This window comes from Nematolebias whitei, chromosome 2, assembly GCF_014905685.2.
Source record: "Nematolebias whitei isolate Nwh7 chromosome 2, NemWhi1, whole genome shotgun sequence".
Classification (NCBI taxonomy): Eukaryota; Metazoa; Chordata; class Actinopteri; order Cyprinodontiformes; family Rivulidae; genus Nematolebias; species Nematolebias whitei.
The window spans coordinates 13,135,042-13,155,165 of record NC_056499.1 but is presented as its reverse complement, the minus strand read 5'-3'; the positions used below and the strand labels follow the sequence as shown (position 1 = coordinate 13,155,165).

General features: G+C 40.2%; 2 protein-coding genes across 3 annotated transcripts; both read left to right on the top strand.

Moving 5' to 3' along the window:
* The first annotated feature begins 839 nt into the window (after positions 1 to 839).
* LOC119429196 (transmembrane 6 superfamily member 1-like) lies at positions 840 to 9,263 on the top strand. 2 transcript variants are annotated; one of them, XM_037696882.1, is made up of 10 exons: positions 840 to 931; positions 1,014 to 1,117; positions 1,205 to 1,302; positions 1,370 to 1,473; positions 1,536 to 1,618; positions 2,762 to 2,868; positions 4,787 to 4,891; positions 4,979 to 5,071; positions 5,158 to 5,277; positions 9,044 to 9,263. In XM_037696882.1, exons 1-10 carry the CDS (start codon positions 840 to 842, stop codon positions 9,233 to 9,235), a joined length of 1,098 nt encoding a protein of 365 aa, XP_037552810.1. In that variant the 3' UTR covers positions 9,236 to 9,263. The 2 variants fall into 2 exon arrangements, with proteins under 2 accessions (XP_037552810.1, XP_037552803.1); XM_037696875.1 differs by having other exon boundaries at positions 2,762 to 2,880.
* A 1,391-nt stretch (positions 9,264 to 10,654) lies between these two features.
* Positions 10,655 to 18,181, top strand: zrsr2 (zinc finger (CCCH type), RNA-binding motif and serine/arginine rich 2). The gene is made up of 11 exons (XM_037696868.1): positions 10,655 to 10,926; positions 12,503 to 12,582; positions 12,677 to 12,755; positions 12,840 to 12,948; positions 13,517 to 13,603; positions 13,972 to 14,010; positions 14,133 to 14,263; positions 15,349 to 15,562; positions 16,885 to 16,940; positions 17,037 to 17,146; positions 17,220 to 18,181. Exons 1-11 carry the CDS (start codon positions 10,886 to 10,888, stop codon positions 18,011 to 18,013), a joined length of 1,740 nt encoding a protein of 579 aa, XP_037552796.1. The 5' UTR covers positions 10,655 to 10,885; the 3' UTR covers positions 18,014 to 18,181.
* Positions 18,182 to 20,124: the final 1,943 nt, after the last annotated feature.

Sequence of the window (20,124 nt, the reverse complement as noted above, 5' to 3'; positions counted from 1 at the left end):
TCTCTATTGGCCAACAGGTATTTTTATATATATATTTCTGCTGTTTCTCACAGTGATTACTGGAGATAGGTACCACCTCCTCTGTTTTTTTATTTTATTTTATTTTATTTTATTTTATTTTATTTTGCACAATTAAAATACAAACCAAAGATATTGAGAAAAAAATAATTATAATAACATTGCAGGGAGAGGCAGAAGCCCAGTGGACTTATATAAAGCCTCCACCCAGTACATATAAATAATACAATCCAAGAATACAGTCAATTGATCATACATTTAGGAATACAGTTATACAGAAAAAATTAATAAATAAAAACTTATCTACAAAGTATTAATGGAAATTTGAATAAAATATGTAACAATTAAAAAGTGGCAATCACTATTCTTTAATTAAATAAAGTTTTAAATAACGTTTAAACTCTTTTACAGAAGGCTTGCCTGTGAAAAATCATTCCAGACTTTAGCTCCCCTGTAACTGAGAGAAAACTGACCTCTACTGGTCTGATATTTAGGAAGATGAAGAGTTTTGTTTTCTGTTTTGTTCAGGATTACCAGCAGAGCCATGGCCCCCTGTTTGAGAGCTTTCTGGAGACGCCCCTGCTCCCCAGAGATTATGAACAGCTGTGAGCAAATGTTGGTAGGAAGTTAAAACGAGAAGAGAGAGTTCCAGACAGAGCAGAGGGACGAGACAGAACATGCATCCAGACTTGCTCATTTCATCAAACATTCACAGAGACTTTCCTGAAAATCCTTGATTTGTGATGTAAACTGAACTTACTGCCGGATGAGTTTCAATTATTCAGTCTTAAAAGTCTAAATGCAGTAAATCTCAGCCAGCAATGAGTGCTTCTGCAGGGACAGGGGTGTTCCTGCTCTCCCTGACGTCCATACCTTTCTGCTACTTTATCAATTCACTCATTTACAACAACAGGTGAGTGAGTCTTTGTTCATCATTAACAGAAGCTGAAGCTTTGTCAGATGTTGATTTATATATATTTAAACACTGCATGCAGCGCTGAAGCGTTCCTCTTCGCTGGGAGCTCAGCAGTCGTGATTCTGGCCATTTCAGTCCAGTTTATGCTCAAGAAGAAAGCTCCAGCAGATCCTCTTTTCTATGGTATGGCAGATCTAAATTCAGTTTGATTTTAAATCAAATCGCAGCTCAGTGTAGTTTACTGATATACAGTATAACATCTGTGTGCAGTGTACGCGGCGTACGCATTCCTCAGTGTGGTGAGTCTGATCATCGGACTGGAGCAAGACAACATCATTGATGGATTTGTCACATTTTATCTCAGAGAGGTGAGTAAAGTGTCTGTGATCGACCTGAATGTTTGTCCGTCACTAATAAATCCATCCCATAAATCAGGGGGATCCACATATTAATACAGCACACGGCCACATGGTTTCCTATTGGGACGGCTGTGTGCATTATCTCATGTATCTGCTGATGATCGCTGCCATCACTTGGGGGTAAGACCAGTTTCTGTCTGTCTTTTCCTGGTTCTGGTTCTGACAGTCCTATGTGCTTGCAGGGACAGTTATCGGTCCATTGGACTCTACTGGGTGGGCTCTTTTCTCATGAGCTCCATCATCTACATTCTCGGGAATGCTGTGGGTAAGAAGACTAAAAACAACAGATGCTTTGAGAAAACTTGTGCAGATTAATTGATGTTAACGACCGAGAGCCTCTGTCAGCTCAGAGGTTTTAACATAATAAACCTGATCGGGTCTTTATCAGGTTCCAAAATGAATCTGTTGTGACTTCTTAACAAAAACACTCAACAGGTTCTACCAAGTCATTATTTGTTAAAAAGAAACAAAAAAAACATGGTTCCAGGTCCTGATCGAGCAGCTTGTAGAATCTTCTCCAGCAGAACAGTGGGTTTTCTGTTTGTCTCTCATGGTTCTGAGGACTTCTGGTCCAATCTTCTTTTCATCAATGAGGGTTCTGCTCAGCTCTCTGAAGGTCCACCACAGCGTCTCAGTCAAGTTGAGGTTCTGAACTCTGATTGGACCGTTGCAGCACCTTGGGTCTGTTCTTTCGGACCCGTTCTGTTGTAGCTCAGCTGTGATTAGGATCATGGTTCTGTTGGGCCCAGTTTGGCCCAAGCTTATTATCGATATTGGCCTATCGAGGAGTTCCTGCTCCATTGACAGGAGCCCAAACCATCAGCCCTCCATCACCGTGCTGACAGCTGGGAGGAGCAGTTTGATGCAGTGCATTCTGGGTAAACATCTGTCCTTTGGTCTGTTCTGGTCCTGAAGTCTTGTGGTTCCTTCAGATGAAACTTTCCAAACCTGCCGAGCTGCCATGTTGTTTTCAGAGAGAAGAGGCCATGACCTTTGACCTGCTAGATTAGGCCTGTAGAGTCACTGCACGGTCTGACCTTCAGGGTGAATCAGCTGTTTGAAATGTGAATCCTCTTTACCTCTCTAGATTGATGGACTCTAAATGACCTTTGACACTTCACAGTTTGACCAGCAGCAGATGCTGTGGGAGCAGCGACGTCGGCACCAGTTTTCACTCAGCTTCAACTTTTAGTTTCTGTTTAAAAAATAACGACTCGCTAGAATCTGTTGTGTGTTTTTGCTCACTGGAGGGAAAATCTGACTAAAAAGTAAGTCCACCCTCAATTCATGGCTGAACTTTATTTTCCCATGACCGTAAGATGAAAACAAAGCACATTTATGATAGTTTAGGTATTTTAGTTTGCATGTTTCCCACAGTGATAAACCGTCTTCTTCTGTCTTTTCCCAGGGAAATATGGAACCCACTTTAGTGTCCTCTTCGTCCTCCACATGCTTCATGTCTCGGTGTCTGTGTGGGCTTGTTTCCGGGTCTTCAGTCAACCTTCAACGCATGAAGTTCAGTTAACAGTAAGCAGCTGAAATCTTCAGAACATCAGTAAAAATTTGGACCCACTGTTCAGCTTGTACCTTTTAAACGAACAAACATTTGGAGCCATCGCTCCAGTCCTGTCTATCACTTGAATCTGGTCAATTATTTCTGCTTAATATTTAACAAAGAGGTAAACATTAAATACAAAGTAATGATGGTGTTAAGGGTACAATGGTGTAGTCATCATGCCACCTTTAAATATTATTTCTATTACTTTATTACAGTTGCAAAAATAATACATTTTACTTAAACTATCTTATGCTTGTGTTTTACTTGGATACAAAGCTGCATAACTCCATCAGTACATCCATAAACTATGTCATAATCTATATGCTCCATTTATTTTCCTTTATTATAGAATTACTGTATGGCATGCAGATGGTTTTGTTCATAAACTTTAAATGACAGATATGAGTGTGGATCCAGGTTTACAACAACAAGTAGAACAACAAGTTCCTCAAAACCTACAAACTGCAGTAACTGACAGACTTGTGCAATTCAAGGAGACAGAAACAGGAAACCAGTGGACCCCTCTCTCCAAACTCTGTTAACCATAACAACAAGAAGACCACTAACGGTCCATCATACGTCCATCCGTTAATAAATCATCAGAGTAATTGGAGGCCAAAGCATGAATTCCCTCACAAAATCCTGAATCTATGTGGCCATCAGGTTTAAACATGATGGTGGTGGGGTCAAAGGTTAGTGTAACTGATAAGAACGTTCTCCGTGGTATCAGTGGACAAACAGGTCAATTAAATAACATGAACCTTTCTGCTCTCAGGTGAAGAACTCACCTGTAGATGACCACCAGATGATCCAAAATCATTTGATGATCGAAGGCATAGAATTCCCCAGAAGCACTAAAGGTTTCTTTGGTGGAAGTGGTCTTATTAAATGACATGCAATGTGGAGACAGTCTGAGGACGGATGGACGGCACCATACCTTACAACAACCTGGCTTAAGGCAGGCAAAATAAAGATATAAAAAATAAAATAAAGATAGTAAAATAACAAGTAGGGTATAAAGGTTTGTTGCAGAGGCAGCACAGTGGCACAACTGGTAGAGCTGCTGCCTCTCAGGGAGTAGGTCCCTGTCCGGGGGCCTTTCTGTGTGGAGTTTACATGTTCTCTCCGTGCATGTGTGGGTTTTCTCCAGGTACTCCGGTTTCCTCCCGCAGACCAAAAACATGCATGTTAGACTGATTGGTAACTCTAAATTGTCCCTACATGTAAGTGAGAGAGTGAATGGTTGTTTGTCTCGTTTGTCTCTAAGTGTCCGTGTGGTAGACTGGAAACCTGTCCAGGGTGTCCCCCGCCCCTCGCACAGTGATCGCTGGACATGGGCACTGGCAACCCCCGTGACCCAAAATGGAAGAAGCGGGTAAAAGATAATGGATGGATAGTCTTCCTTCAAAATGATGGCATGCTTTCAGGAGTCTACATGTGTTTTTTTTTAATATATTTAGGCCTATAGCCTACAGGAAAAGCTTTCGTTAGTTATGCAGAGGCTGTGTAAAATAGGAAAGTGTTGTAGAAAAGCGCATATTGTGGTTTTGCCTAATCATCTGGTCTATGACAACAACCTGATACTGTACAACTCCTGAAATTCTGTCATAGTTTTTGGTTTGGGTTTGCCACCCCAACACTGCTAGTGGCCCCCATGCTCCTGTTCAAACACCACTTTGACAAATCTGAAAAACTTTTACTCAGATATTTAAGATTATGTCCAGAAAGTGTTGAGACAGTTTCTCTGACTTTGACACCAAATACTTATATCCCGAGAAGGATTTGCTGGTTTTTATTTTTGCATAATGGAGATGATGAAGCTGTAGGGGAGCCTGTTGTGTGCAGAAAGATGCAGATTGTTCTTGTTATTTTCAGAACATTCAAGGGCCACAGAGGTCCAACGTGCTCCACAGACCTCTGGATTTGCTGGTTATCATCTACCTCATTCCTGCATTTGTGTTTTGTGTGTTCAGAGGACTGGTAAGAAATATGAGATGGTGCTCTAATCTCTACCAAAACTACCAAACACGTTGTGATTCATTCATAAATCTCTTGCTTTTGTTTCAGGTTGCTCTTGATTGTTCAAGCAAATGGTGTCAAGACTACACCCAACGATACGAGCCGTACCTGAAAGATCCCTCAGCTTATCCTAAGGTTCAGGTAACTCAGAGACACGGGACAGGTGGAAGCATCACCCTGACTCCATATTTATTTTTAATCATATAAACTCCATTCATGTTTACCAGATGCTAGTGAGCATGCTGTATTCTGGGCCATACTACATCTTTGCCGTGTATGGACTGCTGGTCCCAGGTTGTGAATGGATGCCAGACCTGACCCTCGTACACTCAGGAGCTCTAGCACAGGTTTGGCCTATTGTTGCACTCGTGACCAAGAAAAAAACATTTATTATTAAAAAACAATATATTTTAACCATTAAATGCCAGATTTCCTGGAAATACACTAATGATGTTTATAATCACATGTAAGGGAAACCGTTACGTCATTTTTAGTAACTAATGCTTTTATTTGTTGCAACAACAACAAAAATTACAAAAGCAATTACAGTGAAATATTCTGGTCCAGATGAGTATTACAGTATTGTAAATTTAGCAGCTTTGTTGCTCATGGAATGAAACTGTAACATGCTCTGGTGGGTCTGGATTCAGCAGAGCAACATCTTCTTCCAGGTGTCAGGAAGTTAAACGGTTTAGAAGCAGGGTGGGAGGAATCTTCCACAAAACTGAAGAGTTCTCTTTCTGGATCTTTTCTTGAGGACGGTCTCCAAGGAGGAAAGTTGCAACAGCTTGTTTAAAGAGTTTTTTTTTTTTTTTTTTTTTTTTAAGAGGCACTCAGCTGAAACAAAATAAAATCAACCTTATTAATTTATCTTAAAATCTTCAAGCTACAACAGTTCTTTAACAGAATATTATTTTATTGTGGTGAAGAGGGAGCTGAGCTGCAGGAAGAAGCTCTCTGTTTACCTGTTGGTCAATACGTACCCTCACCTCTGGTCCTGGACTCTGGTAAGGATGGACCCTGGACACCTCCTTAGGGAGATGTTATGGACATGTCTAACTGGGAGGAGACACCGGGGAATACCCAGGACGCCCTGGAGATGCTATGTAGGTTTGACAACACCTTGGAGTCCCAGAAGAGCTGGAAGAGGTGGAGATAGCTGTCAGATTTGATGTTCTGAGTCCAGAACAAGAGGATGGTTGGATGGATGAACAGTTTTACCATTTAAAAGTTACAGCAGTTCTTTATCAGTCTCCTTGGGCATCAAATGGTTGAGATCGGAGTTCCACTGAGCCACACGCTGGTTGTTTGATGGGCGATGATGGATGGATGATGTTTTCTGATCACACCTGAAGTCTCGTAGACAGGAAGTCTAAAACAAAGAACAAATTGAAGGTTTTTCATCCAGAACAGCCTCTCTCTGCACTGCTGTGGCACAGTTTGACCATAATTGCTCTTTTTCTCCAGGTGGAAGAAGACAGCATGCGTGACATTGTCTGTAGACTCACTGACAATTAAAGCAAAGTTGTGGGATCAAAAGTTGCTTTAAAGCAGACAGTCCCAGTTGAGCTAATATTTGGGCAATAGTAACTGAGAATTAACAGCTCACATGAGCTCTTTGCATTCTTTCAGGGGATGATGCAGTTTTTACCTTTTGAAAAGGAAAACGGATCAGTGTGCTCAAACGCTAAATTTTCAACAATCTTTTTTTAATTTTTTTTTTAGTTCCTTAAAAATATTGGGAGACAAAAGCGTATTGCACATCTTGGGTGGAAATGAAACAATCCCTCCACTCAGGCTCTAAGAGAAAGTTGTGTCAAAATATTTCAACCAGCAGGAAAAGTCCAGCTGACTGAACAACATTGTCTCATTTTATCACTCATCCATCTGTAAACGTCGAGCTCATGCCACCGGTTCAGCTAAAAGCAACGAAACTTCTTTTTCCACGTGGGCTTTTCTGAAGTTTATCTTTGTTTCAACATGTGTTTACATCTGTTAGCTAAACCTGTTATTTTAGCGCAAAGATGCGTATAAATTATCTCTATTAGACGTTCTTGTTAGTGTTTTCAGAGGTTTCAGTTTATTCTTCCGAGCTCTCGCCAGCAGCTTCACATAAACAGATCTGGGGGATCAAGCACAATAGAGACATCCATTTAGGTCTAAAAATGGAAACTATGAAGATTGGCGGCAACAGCTAGAGGTCCGGTCTCATCACCGCCGTGCAAAGCAGCTATTGTGTTTGAGCTGCGAGCCGGAGCGTCACTCATCAGAGGGGCTATGGGCAGAAGGTGATTCAGACCAGGAGGAATGGTGGTATTCACCTAAATGTCAGCTGTTCAGCCAGGCTATTTACCCACATGCTGTTTTGTTTCAGCTGTTCAGTCCAGATTTCAGAGATGTTTTGGATGCTAAAGCAGAAAGAAATCTGACCTTGAGCCTCTCTTCTTATAGACCAGGGCTCTGCAACCTTTACAGAGCCATTTCTGGCCCTTCACTCACTATATAAAATGTGTCCAGATCTGTGATTATCAACTAGTGGCTCATGGGCCACTTCCAGTTCACTGTGAGGGCCTTTTCTGGCCTGTGAGGGAGTGATGACCTCTGCACTAGAAGCCTGAAATAAAGATAGCACAACCCATCTGCTGTTATTCACTGTAAATATAAACTAGCTTGTTGACATACAAAATATAAATCTAAATTGTGTTGATAATTGTTTTATATTTTAGGGGAAAATTATTATTTATGTAAATTATTTTGGTTACACCTCCTTTGATCAAATTTAAACACATCTTTATGAGTCTTTTCTACATTTGTGGAAAATTAATAAAGTATCTCACTTTAACAAAATAACCTGAAATTTAGACCAGTTTCATTTAGTTTCTTTAGCAATGCCATGTTTTTATTTATTTATTTTTTTGCCTGTAATCAGTGAAATGTTTGCAAAACTGCACATTATGTTTTTACTTCTCAGCAGCTTGAACTAAAAAAAACTAAGAAAAAGTTTTCTGGTGCATTTAGAGAAAGGCTGGAAGTTTGATTAATGAAGCAGCTAACAAGCTACTAGCCTATGGTGGCCCTAAGGTATAAATGAAGAACATTTGAAAAAACGAAATTACATTTGAAAAATAAAAGTTAATAAATAATAACAATAATAATAATAATAATAAAGTTAATAAAGTTAAAGTAAAAAAAAACTTCCTGTTTGGCTTAATGTAATTCCATTTTTTCAAACATGATTCCGTTTTTTTCTAACGTGGTTCTGTTTTTTCTAATATAATCCCGTTTTTTCACATTTTGTTCATTTACACCTTAGGGCCACCGTAACTAGCTGCTGTTGAAGGAGCAAAAAGCTCCTTCAAAGTTTGTGGTCTCAGGGCCACAGGCTGCTGACACCATGTGGCCCCAGAGCAACAGGCTGCTGACCCCATGTGGCCCCAGAGCCACAGGTTGCTGACCCCTAGTAGAGACAAATGGTTTGTTGTGTTTAAGAAAAGAATAGTTCTGAAAGTCACAACATTAAAATATTGCATGAAATGTTATAATTATACAGGTACATCTTAGCTTTACTTCACATACAAGCGAACCATGCAGACTGACTTATATTGGGGGCCACCTTGGAATAAGTTTACTCCAAACAGTAGATATCATTTTACGAGGGTTCCATTAAAATATTCCATGTCAGCAGTCAATAAATAATGCAAGTCTTTGTAAAATGCAAACCTCTTGTAAACCTAATGAACAGGATTTTGTTGCATCTTTTCAAGTATTTGCCAGGTCGTACTAACTTTAATATACCGTATTTTTCGGACTATAAGTCACACTTAAAATCCTTTAATTTTCTCAAAAATCAACAGTGAGCCTTATAATCTGGTGCACCTTATGTATTAATTCTGGTTGTTCACTGACCTCGAACTGATTTTATGTGATACACAGCGCTCAAAAATATGTCAAAATGTTTTAGTTTGGCTTAACGCGCTTTATAATCTGGTGCACCTTATAGTCCGAAAAATACGGTAAGTACAGCATTTTGAGAAATATTTCTGAGCAGGTGATATGAAAGTGCAGTGTTTCTGTTTGTGCATCCCTTTCATTCTTTCCTGCTTCACTTTATAGACCCAGTTCTCTCATATGGGCGCCTCTCTGCACACTCGGACACCGTTCTCCTTCAGAGTTCCAGCGGACAACCAGCTCGTCTTCCTGCTGGTGAACGTTCTGTACACTCTTGTTCCACATTTCCTCTGCTATCGCTGCTGCACCCAGCCTGCCTTCTTCCTGAAGCCGGTGGAAGAGAAAAAGCATGAATGAATCAGCATGTCGGGGGCGACAAAGCATCAGAGACTCATAAAAAAGGCTGAAATTCTTTCACAGCATTTCTGTGCTTACAGTTACTGTTTGGAGCGGGACTTTAAAATCTTTAAAAGTTGAGTGTTGAATGTCTGTTTCTGAAATAAACAGAGAATTTGTGTCACACGTGTTGTTTGTTTTGAAAATGTGAATACAGTTTAATGTGGGTTAAATCGAATTTGACTTGTTTAATTGTTGGTTTTCATGAGAAAATGTTCATTTTGTCTGTGTTGCATTTCTAGCAGTAAATCATGAAGAAATATAAATCTTTCGTGATGATCTCAGCTACTTAATGATACTGGGAATTTGCTAAGCTACTTTGAGTTCTTGCAGTCGTTTAATTTTCCTATAACCCCAAAAGAATAATTTCAATGTTGATGTGTTCATGTGTGCTCATCTGCTCACACGGACTCATGTTCATGTTTGTGCTGATGTTCGACGTAATGTTTTATGTTATGAGTGCTTAGTGTATATTTAGTTCATGTTTTTCTTAGTTCATTTCTTAGATGTTGTTACTGTTTTTCTTTTACATTTTATTGTTGGATGTAACTGGGACCCTGTGTACATAATTTCGCTCCACCACATGTACCACATGAGGTGCGAATGACAATAAAGAAACTCTGACTCTGACCCAGAATTTGATACAGAATTTTATATAACAATGAATTCTATTCCCTCTGGTGTTTTAGCTTTATTAAAGAGTGCTGAAAAACCAGCCGTTATTCCATCCTTTGACCCCTTAGTGACACCAGTTGGTCGTTTATGTTTTTCAGTCAAATCCAAAAATAATAATCTTAATATTAGGTCTTTTTTTTTTCAAGCAGATATTACCACTGTTATCCCCTATGTTGTTCATTACTGGGCTGGATTTGTAAATGGACTGAACTGGGTCAATGTGGGTTAGGGTTAGTGAGTCTGAACCTGAAACTGTGATCCACCTGTTCTGGCTCTGTCACACTACTGACTCCTTCTGGAAAGAAGTTATCTGGTTTAATCATAGAAAGATTGACTCTAATTTATGTTTAAGTTGGAACAATGTACTTTTTGGAGTCCATGATATCAAAAACAAAAAAAAGAAAGAACTATATATCATACATTTCATGATACTTTTAGTGAAATACCATATACACAAATCAAATTTAGTCACTTTCAGGCGTTCCAGAAGGAGTCTAAACATTTCTGACTCAAGTAACAAGCTATGATATGTGCACCCTATTTAATGTGTTTATTTGAATAAATAAACTGGCTTATGTTTATTCTTTTTTTTTTTTTTTTTTTTGGTTGAATGTATATTGATAACTGTCGCGTAATGTTTTACTTTTAATAAAAAAAAAAAATAATAATAATAATAATTAAAGAAAAAAACATTAACCTGGAAGTACTTTCTGTCACTTCCTGTTTCAAACACACGTTAACGTTTGGGTTATAGTAAACAGAAAACAGTAGTTTTGCCTTTTTTCTTAAAAGGCTTTTTTGTTTTATAATTAAATTTCAGATGTTAACAGGGTTTATTTTATAGTTACTCGTTACATTATTATGATAAGGATACAGATTAGCTTGCTAACGTTAGACACAAACAAGCTAACTCGCTAGCCTCCGTTAGCTGTCATCATGGCCGCTTCCACTCCACTCGTCTCTGCTCCCGTTTTAAGGTTTGCAGCTTATTTTAAATCATGCTGAAATTATTTCACTGATGTAATAATTCACAAAGAATGAGATGATTCTATGCTATAAAAGCTACGGTGCTGATGAGAGTTACAAATGTTGCACTTTTGTCAGCGGTCTGCATCATCAAGTTACAGTAAAGTTATTATTAAGTAAATCTAGAAAATATTGTGACGTTTGAAGACAATGTTGCATTTTGTGCGTTTTCTGCAGAACTTCTAGAATAAAAAAAAGCAGATTTTTAAAATCAACTATGATTATAAAATTGAATTAAACAAGATAAATAATTAAATGAGCATGTTTGGACTTATTTATATATGTTTTACTTTTAAATAGCGTTCAGGTTGTAGCTAACAACTGAAACTTGTGCTCTTTACTTGAGTTCACATTCATATTTTAATAACATTTATTGAAGGTGTGTCAATGTATGCAGGTGAAAACCAACATCAAACCTGTTTTTCTTCTGCAGAATAAATTATAAATGGATTGGATTATTATGGCCCATCTAACAGAAGGGAAAGCTTTACATTTATTGATGAGCTTAAAACTGCCTTGATATGCATCTGTGACATATAATAATCTCCTTCCAAAATATTTACACGTTATGTGGGGAAAAAAAATAGAGAAAAAGTTACGTTCAGGATAAATAATAAATGTAGATGTGTATTTGTTAGGGGGGTAATAATTGGTAATAACCGTCCCCACACCTGTTAGAGCTGTAGTTTAAAAAAAACAAAATATTAAATTTCTGTTAAAAAAATCTGCTGAAACAGTCCCAATAATCTGATCATGGTAAAGTTGTTTTATTTATGTCTGCTTCTAAATGCTTTTATCAGAAAAAATACTTTTTTTTAAGAACACCTCGACTATTTAAACAAAATGAAAAGATCAGAGCGTGGTTTAGTTCACGTTGTTATTGTATGGTATTTGTTACGTTCAGTCTTACCCATGAGTTTTTTTGTTCCTTTTATACATCAACCCCCTTGAAAAGATTATTAGTAGCTTCTATAATGTGTCTTACCATTTCTTTGCTGATGACATTCAAATGTACCATTCCTTCTATGATTCAGAATTACACAAGTTAGTTGAATTACTAAACTGTGTTTCCCATATTAAAGTCTGTTTAGCTAACGACTGCCTTCAGTTACATTCTAGCACGACTGAAACCCTGATCATTGCTTCTGAACAAAAAGTTCCTGGGATCAAGCAACACCCCGGTTCTCTTGGGTCCTCTTCTCAGCCGAGCCTCAGAAACCTCAGATAAAACCGAGATTGAATGAGTATTTTACTTATCACCAATAAAAGTTCTGCAATATATTAGTATGATCAGGATTTAGAGGTTTTCTGGCAACAAAACACAGATGAACGTTGTACTTTAAAGAACAACAACAACAAAAAAAAAAGATCATATTTGGACATTAAAGTATTTCAAGATCCTGTGGATGTACATTATTTCTGTGAATCAGTACAGAAAAACCTTACAAAGCTGTACATTTATAAAGCTTCTCTGCTACAGTTGCATATTTGTTTGCTTTGTTTGTTTAAATACGTTCCTCCTTTCAGTCAGAAACAACGCAGAGCTGCGCTAAGAAAAGAGAGAAGACGACGAAAACGCAGAGCTCTCGCTCAGGCCAGAGAAAGTGGTACACACCCGACTGTTTACTGACGTTAACACAAATGAAATGATTACTTTTAGCGTTCAATGCTGCCACACTAACCTCAACATTCACTTTATAGACTTGAACAATGAGGTGGGAGAAGAAGAGGATGCGAGTGATGAAGATGCTGAAAATAATGATGCTACTGAGGAAGACAGGTAGAACAAGACTTGGGTTGTATTTACTGACTGGCAGTAGGAATATTAGGATTATTAAATCCATACTTTTGTTTGTTTTCTCAGACTGCGGGAACACGAGGAGTGGCTGGAACGAGAGCGGCTGGCCCAGGAGGAGTTCAGGCTGAGGACAGAGAGGGAAGAAGCTGCAAGGAAGAAAAAAGAGGAAGAGGAGGTAATCTCATGTTTAAACATCCATCGAGCCATAAATCCATCATCTGGTTCTGGACTCTGGTCTTGGGGGCAACATCTTGATCAGAGAGGTCCAGACTTCCAGCTCTTCCAGGAGGACTCCAAAATGTTCCCAGACCAGCAGAGACAGAGTCTCTCCAGCATGTTCTGGGTCTTCCCCGGGGTCTCCTCCCAGTTGAACATGTCCAGAACACCTCCTTATGGAGGCATCCAGGGTCCATCCTGACCAGATGTCTGATCCTCCTCAGCTGTCTCGCCTGGATGAGGAGGAGCAGAAGTTCTACTTGGAGAACTGAACTTCTCACTCTGTCTCTAAAGGAGAGAAAAAGCATTTGTTTACTACGTGAATATGTAGAGTCACACAATTTTTCTATTGTCTAAAAATATAAAGTAATCCTTGTTGGAAGTATTTTCTGTTGTGAGTGTTGCGTATTTCTTTGCTCTGGTGTTGTTACTTCATGTCTTCAGTGCACCGAACATCGGTTCTGCTGCACCTGTCGATTATTTGACTAAGCTGTGTGCAAACCAGAGTTGTGTCTTTTTCTTTCCAGCGTTTGATAAAGGACGAATGGGAGTCCCAGCAGAGGAGGGAACGAGAGGAGAAGGAGCAGAGGCAGCAGGAGAAGCGAGGCAGAGAGGTGAAACGGACTCTGGGAGGATAGATACGTAAAGAAATATATCCTCTGCTGCATGGGTTCATTAAATATTCAGATAATGACACAGTTCCCTACTTCATCAGCTTTTTTGTGTTTTTCCTTGACTGAGTAGCAATTATACATCTCCTTAACTAAGATACTCTCAAAGAGAAAAACCCCTTCAGCTTTCACAGCAAGGATGTATCTTTTATTTTGGTGCCGACCCACAGTAAACTGATCCAGAACTCTTGAATTAAGTTTTTTTTTATTTTTGAGCCTCGTCAATGCGCTCTTAACCCACAGTAACAGATACGCTGCAGAACGTTGACCCCTTCACTTTTTCACCTGCCGTCTGTTTACACCATTTGTAGGAGGCCGTTCAGAAAATGTTGGATGAAGCTGAAAGTCAGGTAGGAACAACGTTAAACTTGTAGAGTCAAATGTTCAAAGCCTGGTAGAACTGAAATGTGTAGTTCATTATTTCACCTCTCAGTCAGAATCGACGATTGTTTTTGTTCGTTTTCACACGTAGCTTGAGAAAAGAGGGCCGTGGATGAATCCTGAGGCGCCCGCTGCCTCGAACTCGGAGAACTTTGGAACGGAGCGCGACGTGGCTAACTGTCCGTTTTTCCTCAAGACCGGAGCGTGCCGCTTCGGAGACAGGTACCGTTTGAGGTGACGAGTCACTGGGCTGCGACTGGTGGAGGCTCAGAATTGTGAGAAAACTTTTCTGTAGCAGTCTCACCGCGTCCTGCAACCGAACGACCAACAAGCCGCGTGGGCACATTTTGACTGGCCTCTTTTTGTGTACACGACTGTTAAACTGGAGTAGTTCCCAAAGGACCCCCAGATGTTCTCCAGGAATCAAATTAAATGTAAAAAGGTTATTAATAGCATATTTTTTGCCATACATATTCAAAGAATAAAAATGAATACAGTAACCATAAATAATAAAAATATTAACATCTCTGTCACTATGCTGTTATTTCACAAAGTTTATTTCAACTTCCACTCGTTACCTTCTCTATCGCTTATTTGTACTCAAGCTGCAGAGGCAGCAGGTCCAGGAGACCAACTTAGACCTCCCTCTCCTCAGAGACTCTCTCTGCTCCTCGTGGGAGACGCCGAGGTGTTCCTAGACCAGAGAGGAACTATAATCCTTCCAGAGTTCTGGGTTTTCCTTGAGGTCTCTTCTTAGTGGGACATACTGGAAAACGAACAGGATCAGAGACCAGGGACAGTCCTGGTGGAGTCCAACCTGCACTGAGAACAAGCTCAACTTTGTTTTTGACCGTGCACTTTATTTCAGCAGCCGCCTCCACATTTTTAATTTATTCTAATGGAGGCAGATCAGGACAGTTTTGTTGGCTTATATTTAGTCTGTGTGGTTTTTAGACGGGCCTGCAGCCTCGGACGTTTCCTCCCTGCAGGAGTTAAAACAGCTATGGAGCTCTTGACACAGATTGTAGCCCCTCCAAGACAAAAAATTGATGGATTTGAGATGTCTGCCATGACTCTGTTACTGTTTTGTGAGCAGATCGGTCAGTTTTTTTGGGAAAAGTTCAAAACTCGAGCGAGAGAGCTGCACACGCTGCGACTCCGGAGGAAACGGTTCTGGAGTTTATTTTGAGAATCCTGTTTTCCAGCTAGTCGCAGCCCAGTGAGATCCTCCTTTAAGGTTAAACTTTAGGTGGTGATTGAACACGCTTCTAACTTCATCTCTTTTCCACTGTTCTTTGTGAGCACAGATGTTCTCGGAAGCACATTTACCCCACGTCCAGCCCGACTCTGCTGATCCGAGGGATGTTCGTAACGTTTGGAATGGAGGAGTCGCGGCGGGACGATTACGACATGGACGCCTGTTTGGAGCACAGCGAGGAGGACCTGCACGAGTCTTTCCTGGAGTTCTACCACGACGTTCTGCCCGAGTTCAAGAGCGTCGGCAAAGTGGTGCAGTTCAAGGTGAGAGGACAGCTGTTTCCTCTTTCAGCTCACGGTGTGTTTCTTCAGCTGCTCCTACTTTCTAACGTTACAGCCATGGGGTGGGGGAAACCTTAAGGATTCAGCACGACATGTTAAATTTATAATTTTAATTTCATATTTCATATAAATTACATCTTTTCAATGTAGTTTTTATAAATTTTTGCTCATTTCTCTTGTTTTCTGTCAACTACTTTGCAGTTGAGCAAGACATTTTTTTTTAATTCATGAAAATATGTTCTTCAATTAAATTATTTAAAATTTCTGTCTCCAGGCAGAAACAGAGGCTGCTCTCATTGGTCAGGCCTTCACTGTAAGGAGAGAAGGCCAAGACAAATTTGTTTAATGACTGACAGGAAATGGATCCATGACGATGTTGATGTAGAGTGGGTGGGACCAAAACACAGGATTAGGACTTTGGGAAGGACTTGCAAAGCTTTTTTTTTTTTTTTTTTTGACCACACAAAGATTTATGATGCATTCAGTTGAGTTTCTTTCATCTGCTCCTTTCTTCAAGGGTTGTCACAGCGAGCGAACTCGCATGAAAGATTTGTATAATAGTTTACAATAGTTATGTATAATACAATAGTTTTTACACTGGATGCTCTTTCAGTTGGAGCCTGTAAATTAAAAAAATCCACACAGAAATTAAGGTTAAATATCAATTTAGGTTTACATTGACAGTTTTTAATATTATAGTTGTATTTTGGTTTCATGACGTGATGACATTTTACAGACACACTAAGTTCTGTTACTGTTACATTTCAGTCTGAATAATTAAAATGACATGTACTTGAACATGAGGCTGGGTGAGCCGCAGGGCCTTCTGGGTAATCTGGGGACAGAAATGGGTGGACTTTTTCAGGTCCTGTGTTCAGATGGGTTGTCCTGTTTAGTGTGGGTTGGTGATTGTAAATAAAATGACACTGTAAGTCAGATGTTGGACCTGATGGATAAAAACAGGTTGTCAGCGAGTCTCGATTGCGAAGCTAAAACTAAAATGACATAATCAGACAACTCCAATGTTCCTCCTAGGGTTAGCATTTGGGAGGAAAGACTATACGACGTCTTCACTGAAGGCCCAGCTCTTACAGTCGTGGTTCAGCACTACTTCCTTCTGTGGTTTCTTCTGAACCATCGTCAGTGTAATCTTTAACGTCATCAGGTGCAGGTGCCACAAATGAGCCCTGAAGACTGTGGGGAAAAACACTTAATTTATTTTGGTGCCGAGAAGAACTAAAAGCTTTTATTGTCAATGTTCAGGAAGACTTTTATCCTTTCCACTGATATGTTTGTGCTCGTAGGTCTGCTGCAACCATGAACCCCACCTGAGAGGAAACGTTTACATTCAGTTTGCCACGTAAGTCGTCTCACGATCAACATTTATTTCCAAACAGTTGGGCTGTTTCCCCCGTCTCTAACTTTTTATCCGTTTGTCTCGTGGTGGACTGGTCAGGGAGGAGCAGAGCAACGAAGCCTTCGTCAAGTTCAACGGGAGGTGGTACGCTGGCCGGCAGCTCCAGTGTGAGGCGTGTCCCGTCACGCGCTGGAAGAGCGCCATATGTGGTGAGTTCAGAAACGGAAGATTTCTCCCAAGAGTTTATCTTTTTAGTAACTTCATGTTTTTTCCCCTCATTAGGACTTTATGACAGAAAAAAGTGCCCCAAAGGGAAACACTGCAACTTTCTGCACGTGTTCCGAAATCCTGGCAACGAGTTCTGGGAGGCCGACAGGGACCTTCAGCTGTCCCCCGTCCGCAGCGTCAGAGGGAGCTGGCGAGACGAGCGGCGCTCGGAGCGCTACAGCGAGCGGTCGTGGAGGCGGCGGCGCTACAGCAAGAGCCCAGAACAACGGGAACGGTCCCGAAGCAGACGAGCCGACGACGAGAGAAGCAGGAGCTCCCACAGGCACCGAGAGGACAGACGGACATCCAGATCGAGACACGGGGACAGGAGGACGGAAAGACGTCGGAGCAGAAGCTGGAGCGGAGACCGAGAGCAGCGCAGGCCGAGAAATGGAAGCAGAGACAAATATAGAAACAGAAGTGAAGAGAAGGAACGATCTGAAGACGAGGACACCGACGGAGAGGCACGGTCGAGAAGCGCGAGCAGAGAAAAGAAAAGGAAGAAACGAAGTCGAGACAAAAGCCCGGAGAAACCAGAGCAGAGTAAAACTGACGAAACAAACTCCCAGCGCCGTCACAAACGCTCTAAAAAAACCAAGAAGAGCAAAAAGAAACAGAAGAAGAAAAGCCGTTCTCCAAATGTACCGACTTCATCTGGAGAGTCAGAAAACGAGAGAGAATCGGAGGAAGAGCCGGTAAATATTCCTGGAGACTCGAACAAACAGGAATGTTTCAGCTCAGAGGTGAAGAGCGAACAAACGGAAACCAGGAGCGACTCGACAGAAAACGGAAACATTCATCCTTGTTAACTTCTCCACAGATTAAAACTTGTCTGGACAAATGAACTGGAAATAAAAACCTTTAATCTTTCGCCCACCCCACCAGATTACTGTACAGGTTGTACATCTACAAATAATCTTTTCAATTATTAGACGGATCAAACGTTACCTTGGGTTGGCTTTTTGGGTTGTAAAATTTCAGGAATTCAGGTTATCGCCCACCGCTGTGATGCGTCTGTTAGCAAAATATAATAAATTTTAATGAGTCTGAAAACAAATGATGTACCTCTAACGGATTGGAAGATGGCCGCCACGGTTAATCGACAGGAGCAAAAACAAGTGGCTGAAACTCAGTGTGGTAGTAGCTGAGTGATCCCCAACCAACACTCTGAGCTCCAACAGTTTAAAAACTGGGGCCGAGGCGGCGGGTGATATGCATTCCTTCAGAGCTCACTTCTTTTATTGTAGTTAATTATAGAAGCTGCTCTCCAGAGGTAATTAGTGAAATTATAAATAAAATACAACAAAACAGAGTTTCTTGAACACATTTATTGTTAATAACTTTTAGATATAAGAAAAAATGTTAGTTACAAAATTAACACAAACCAAAAGGTAATAGTTGAGAAAAAAGATACACTTTTATTTACGTTACTGGTTTGTTTACCAGCATCTCACTGGAAACAACTGGTGATCCTGATGTGTTGCAGGGTAAACTGAGGAGTCCCTTCGAACAGGACGGACACCACTCAGAGGGATCGACACAGTTCTTTGGTCATGAATTAGACATTTTTACTGTTTTTTATTGTGTTTTTCTAACATTTTGAATCGTCCCATCCTGTCTGGAGACCGGAGGAACAGATTTAGCACAAAAACAACAAATTAATACCTTTGGACCACTTTTAGTGCAGAAAAACAGTCGAGAAAAAAGGTTGATCACACATATTTGATTAAAACTGATTAATTTTCCAGCATTTATGGGTTAAATATACCAGAATAATTCAGATAATCCAAAGCTGGTGTCTCCTGTTACCGGAAGATCAAACTTCAAAATAAGCAAATGGGACTTCAGACTTCTGTTTCTCACAGAGAAGGACAAAGGTTGGTACCAAAGAAAACACGGAACGAGACATTTTCATGTTTTGGTGTTCTCGGGAACCATCTGACCGACCGCAGCGATTTTAAACCAGTTTTCTCCACATTAATAGTTTTTATTGACGAGTTAAAGTGTGCGTTCATGCGCTCACGTGGGAAGTGCAAAGACCAGAACTGGGAACGAAACGTGAGCCAGGATTCTGGTAAAATACGAGTACAAATAAAATTACCGTCAGACGTAAGTTGTGTCAACTTTTTCTGGATCTGTGGTTCCCAAACTTGTTTTAGGTTCTGACCCAAACTGTCTCTGACTGAGGCGTATGAAGCAGCGGCAGCACACCGGGTTTTCTCAATTTCTGACAAGTTGATTTAAAGGCTAAAGATCTGTTCGTTTGACTCTGTTAGCAAAATATCTCCAACTAGTGAACTCACTTTAATGAAACATTTTTGGAGTCCACCTGATTCAAGATGGCCACCAGAACTGACCGACTTAAGCCAGCACAAAAATCGCTACAACTCAGGAAGTTTTACAGATTTTGAGCTAAAACTTGGTGTGGTAGTAGCTGAGAGTCATCCCAGCACACACTGTGAGCACATTACCTGAAACCTTGATCTTAACTGTTAAAGTAGTCTGTTAGCAAAATATCATGAACCACTGGAAGGATTTCAATGAAACTCAGTCATTTTTAGTCGTACATCAACATCACTGTTAAATCTTTAGCCAATATGCAGTATTTTTTTAATTAACCAAATTTAACAAAAACATTAAATTTGTAGACCTAAAAATAAAATATGAAGATAAACTAAACTGAGCTACAGGTTGTCCGACTGCTAACTTTCTTTTGAGTTAACCCCAATCAAGATGGCCGCCGCAACAAGCAAACAGAACGGCTGTACCTCGGTGAATTTTACAGATATTGAGCTATGATTCAGTGGAATCATGATTCAGTGTGGAATCACAATTCAGTGTGGAATCACGATTCAGTGTAGAATCACGATTCAGTGTAGAATCACGATTCAGTGTAGAATCACGATTCAGTGTAGAATCA

Coding starts and splice junctions, on each gene's coding strand:
- zrsr2 (XM_037696868.1), top strand. CDS start 10,886: ATGGCCGCTTCCACTCCACTCGTCTCTGCTCCCGTTTTAAG. Junction 12,756..12,839: donor GATGCTACTGAGGAAGACAG/GTAGAACAAGAC, acceptor TTGTTTTCTCAG/ACTGCGGGAACACGAGGAGT. Junction 12,949..13,516: donor AGAAAAAAGAGGAAGAGGAG/GTAATCTCATGT, acceptor TTTTCTTTCCAG/CGTTTGATAAAGGACGAATG.
- LOC119429196 (XM_037696875.1), top strand. CDS start 840: ATGAGTGCTTCTGCAGGGACAGGGGTGTTCCTGCTCTCCCTGACGTCC. Junction 5,072..5,157: donor CAGCTTATCCTAAGGTTCAG/GTAACTCAGAGA, acceptor CATGTTTACCAG/ATGCTAGTGAGCATGCTGTA. Junction 5,278..9,043: donor ACTCAGGAGCTCTAGCACAG/GTTTGGCCTATT, acceptor TTCACTTTATAG/ACCCAGTTCTCTCATATGGG.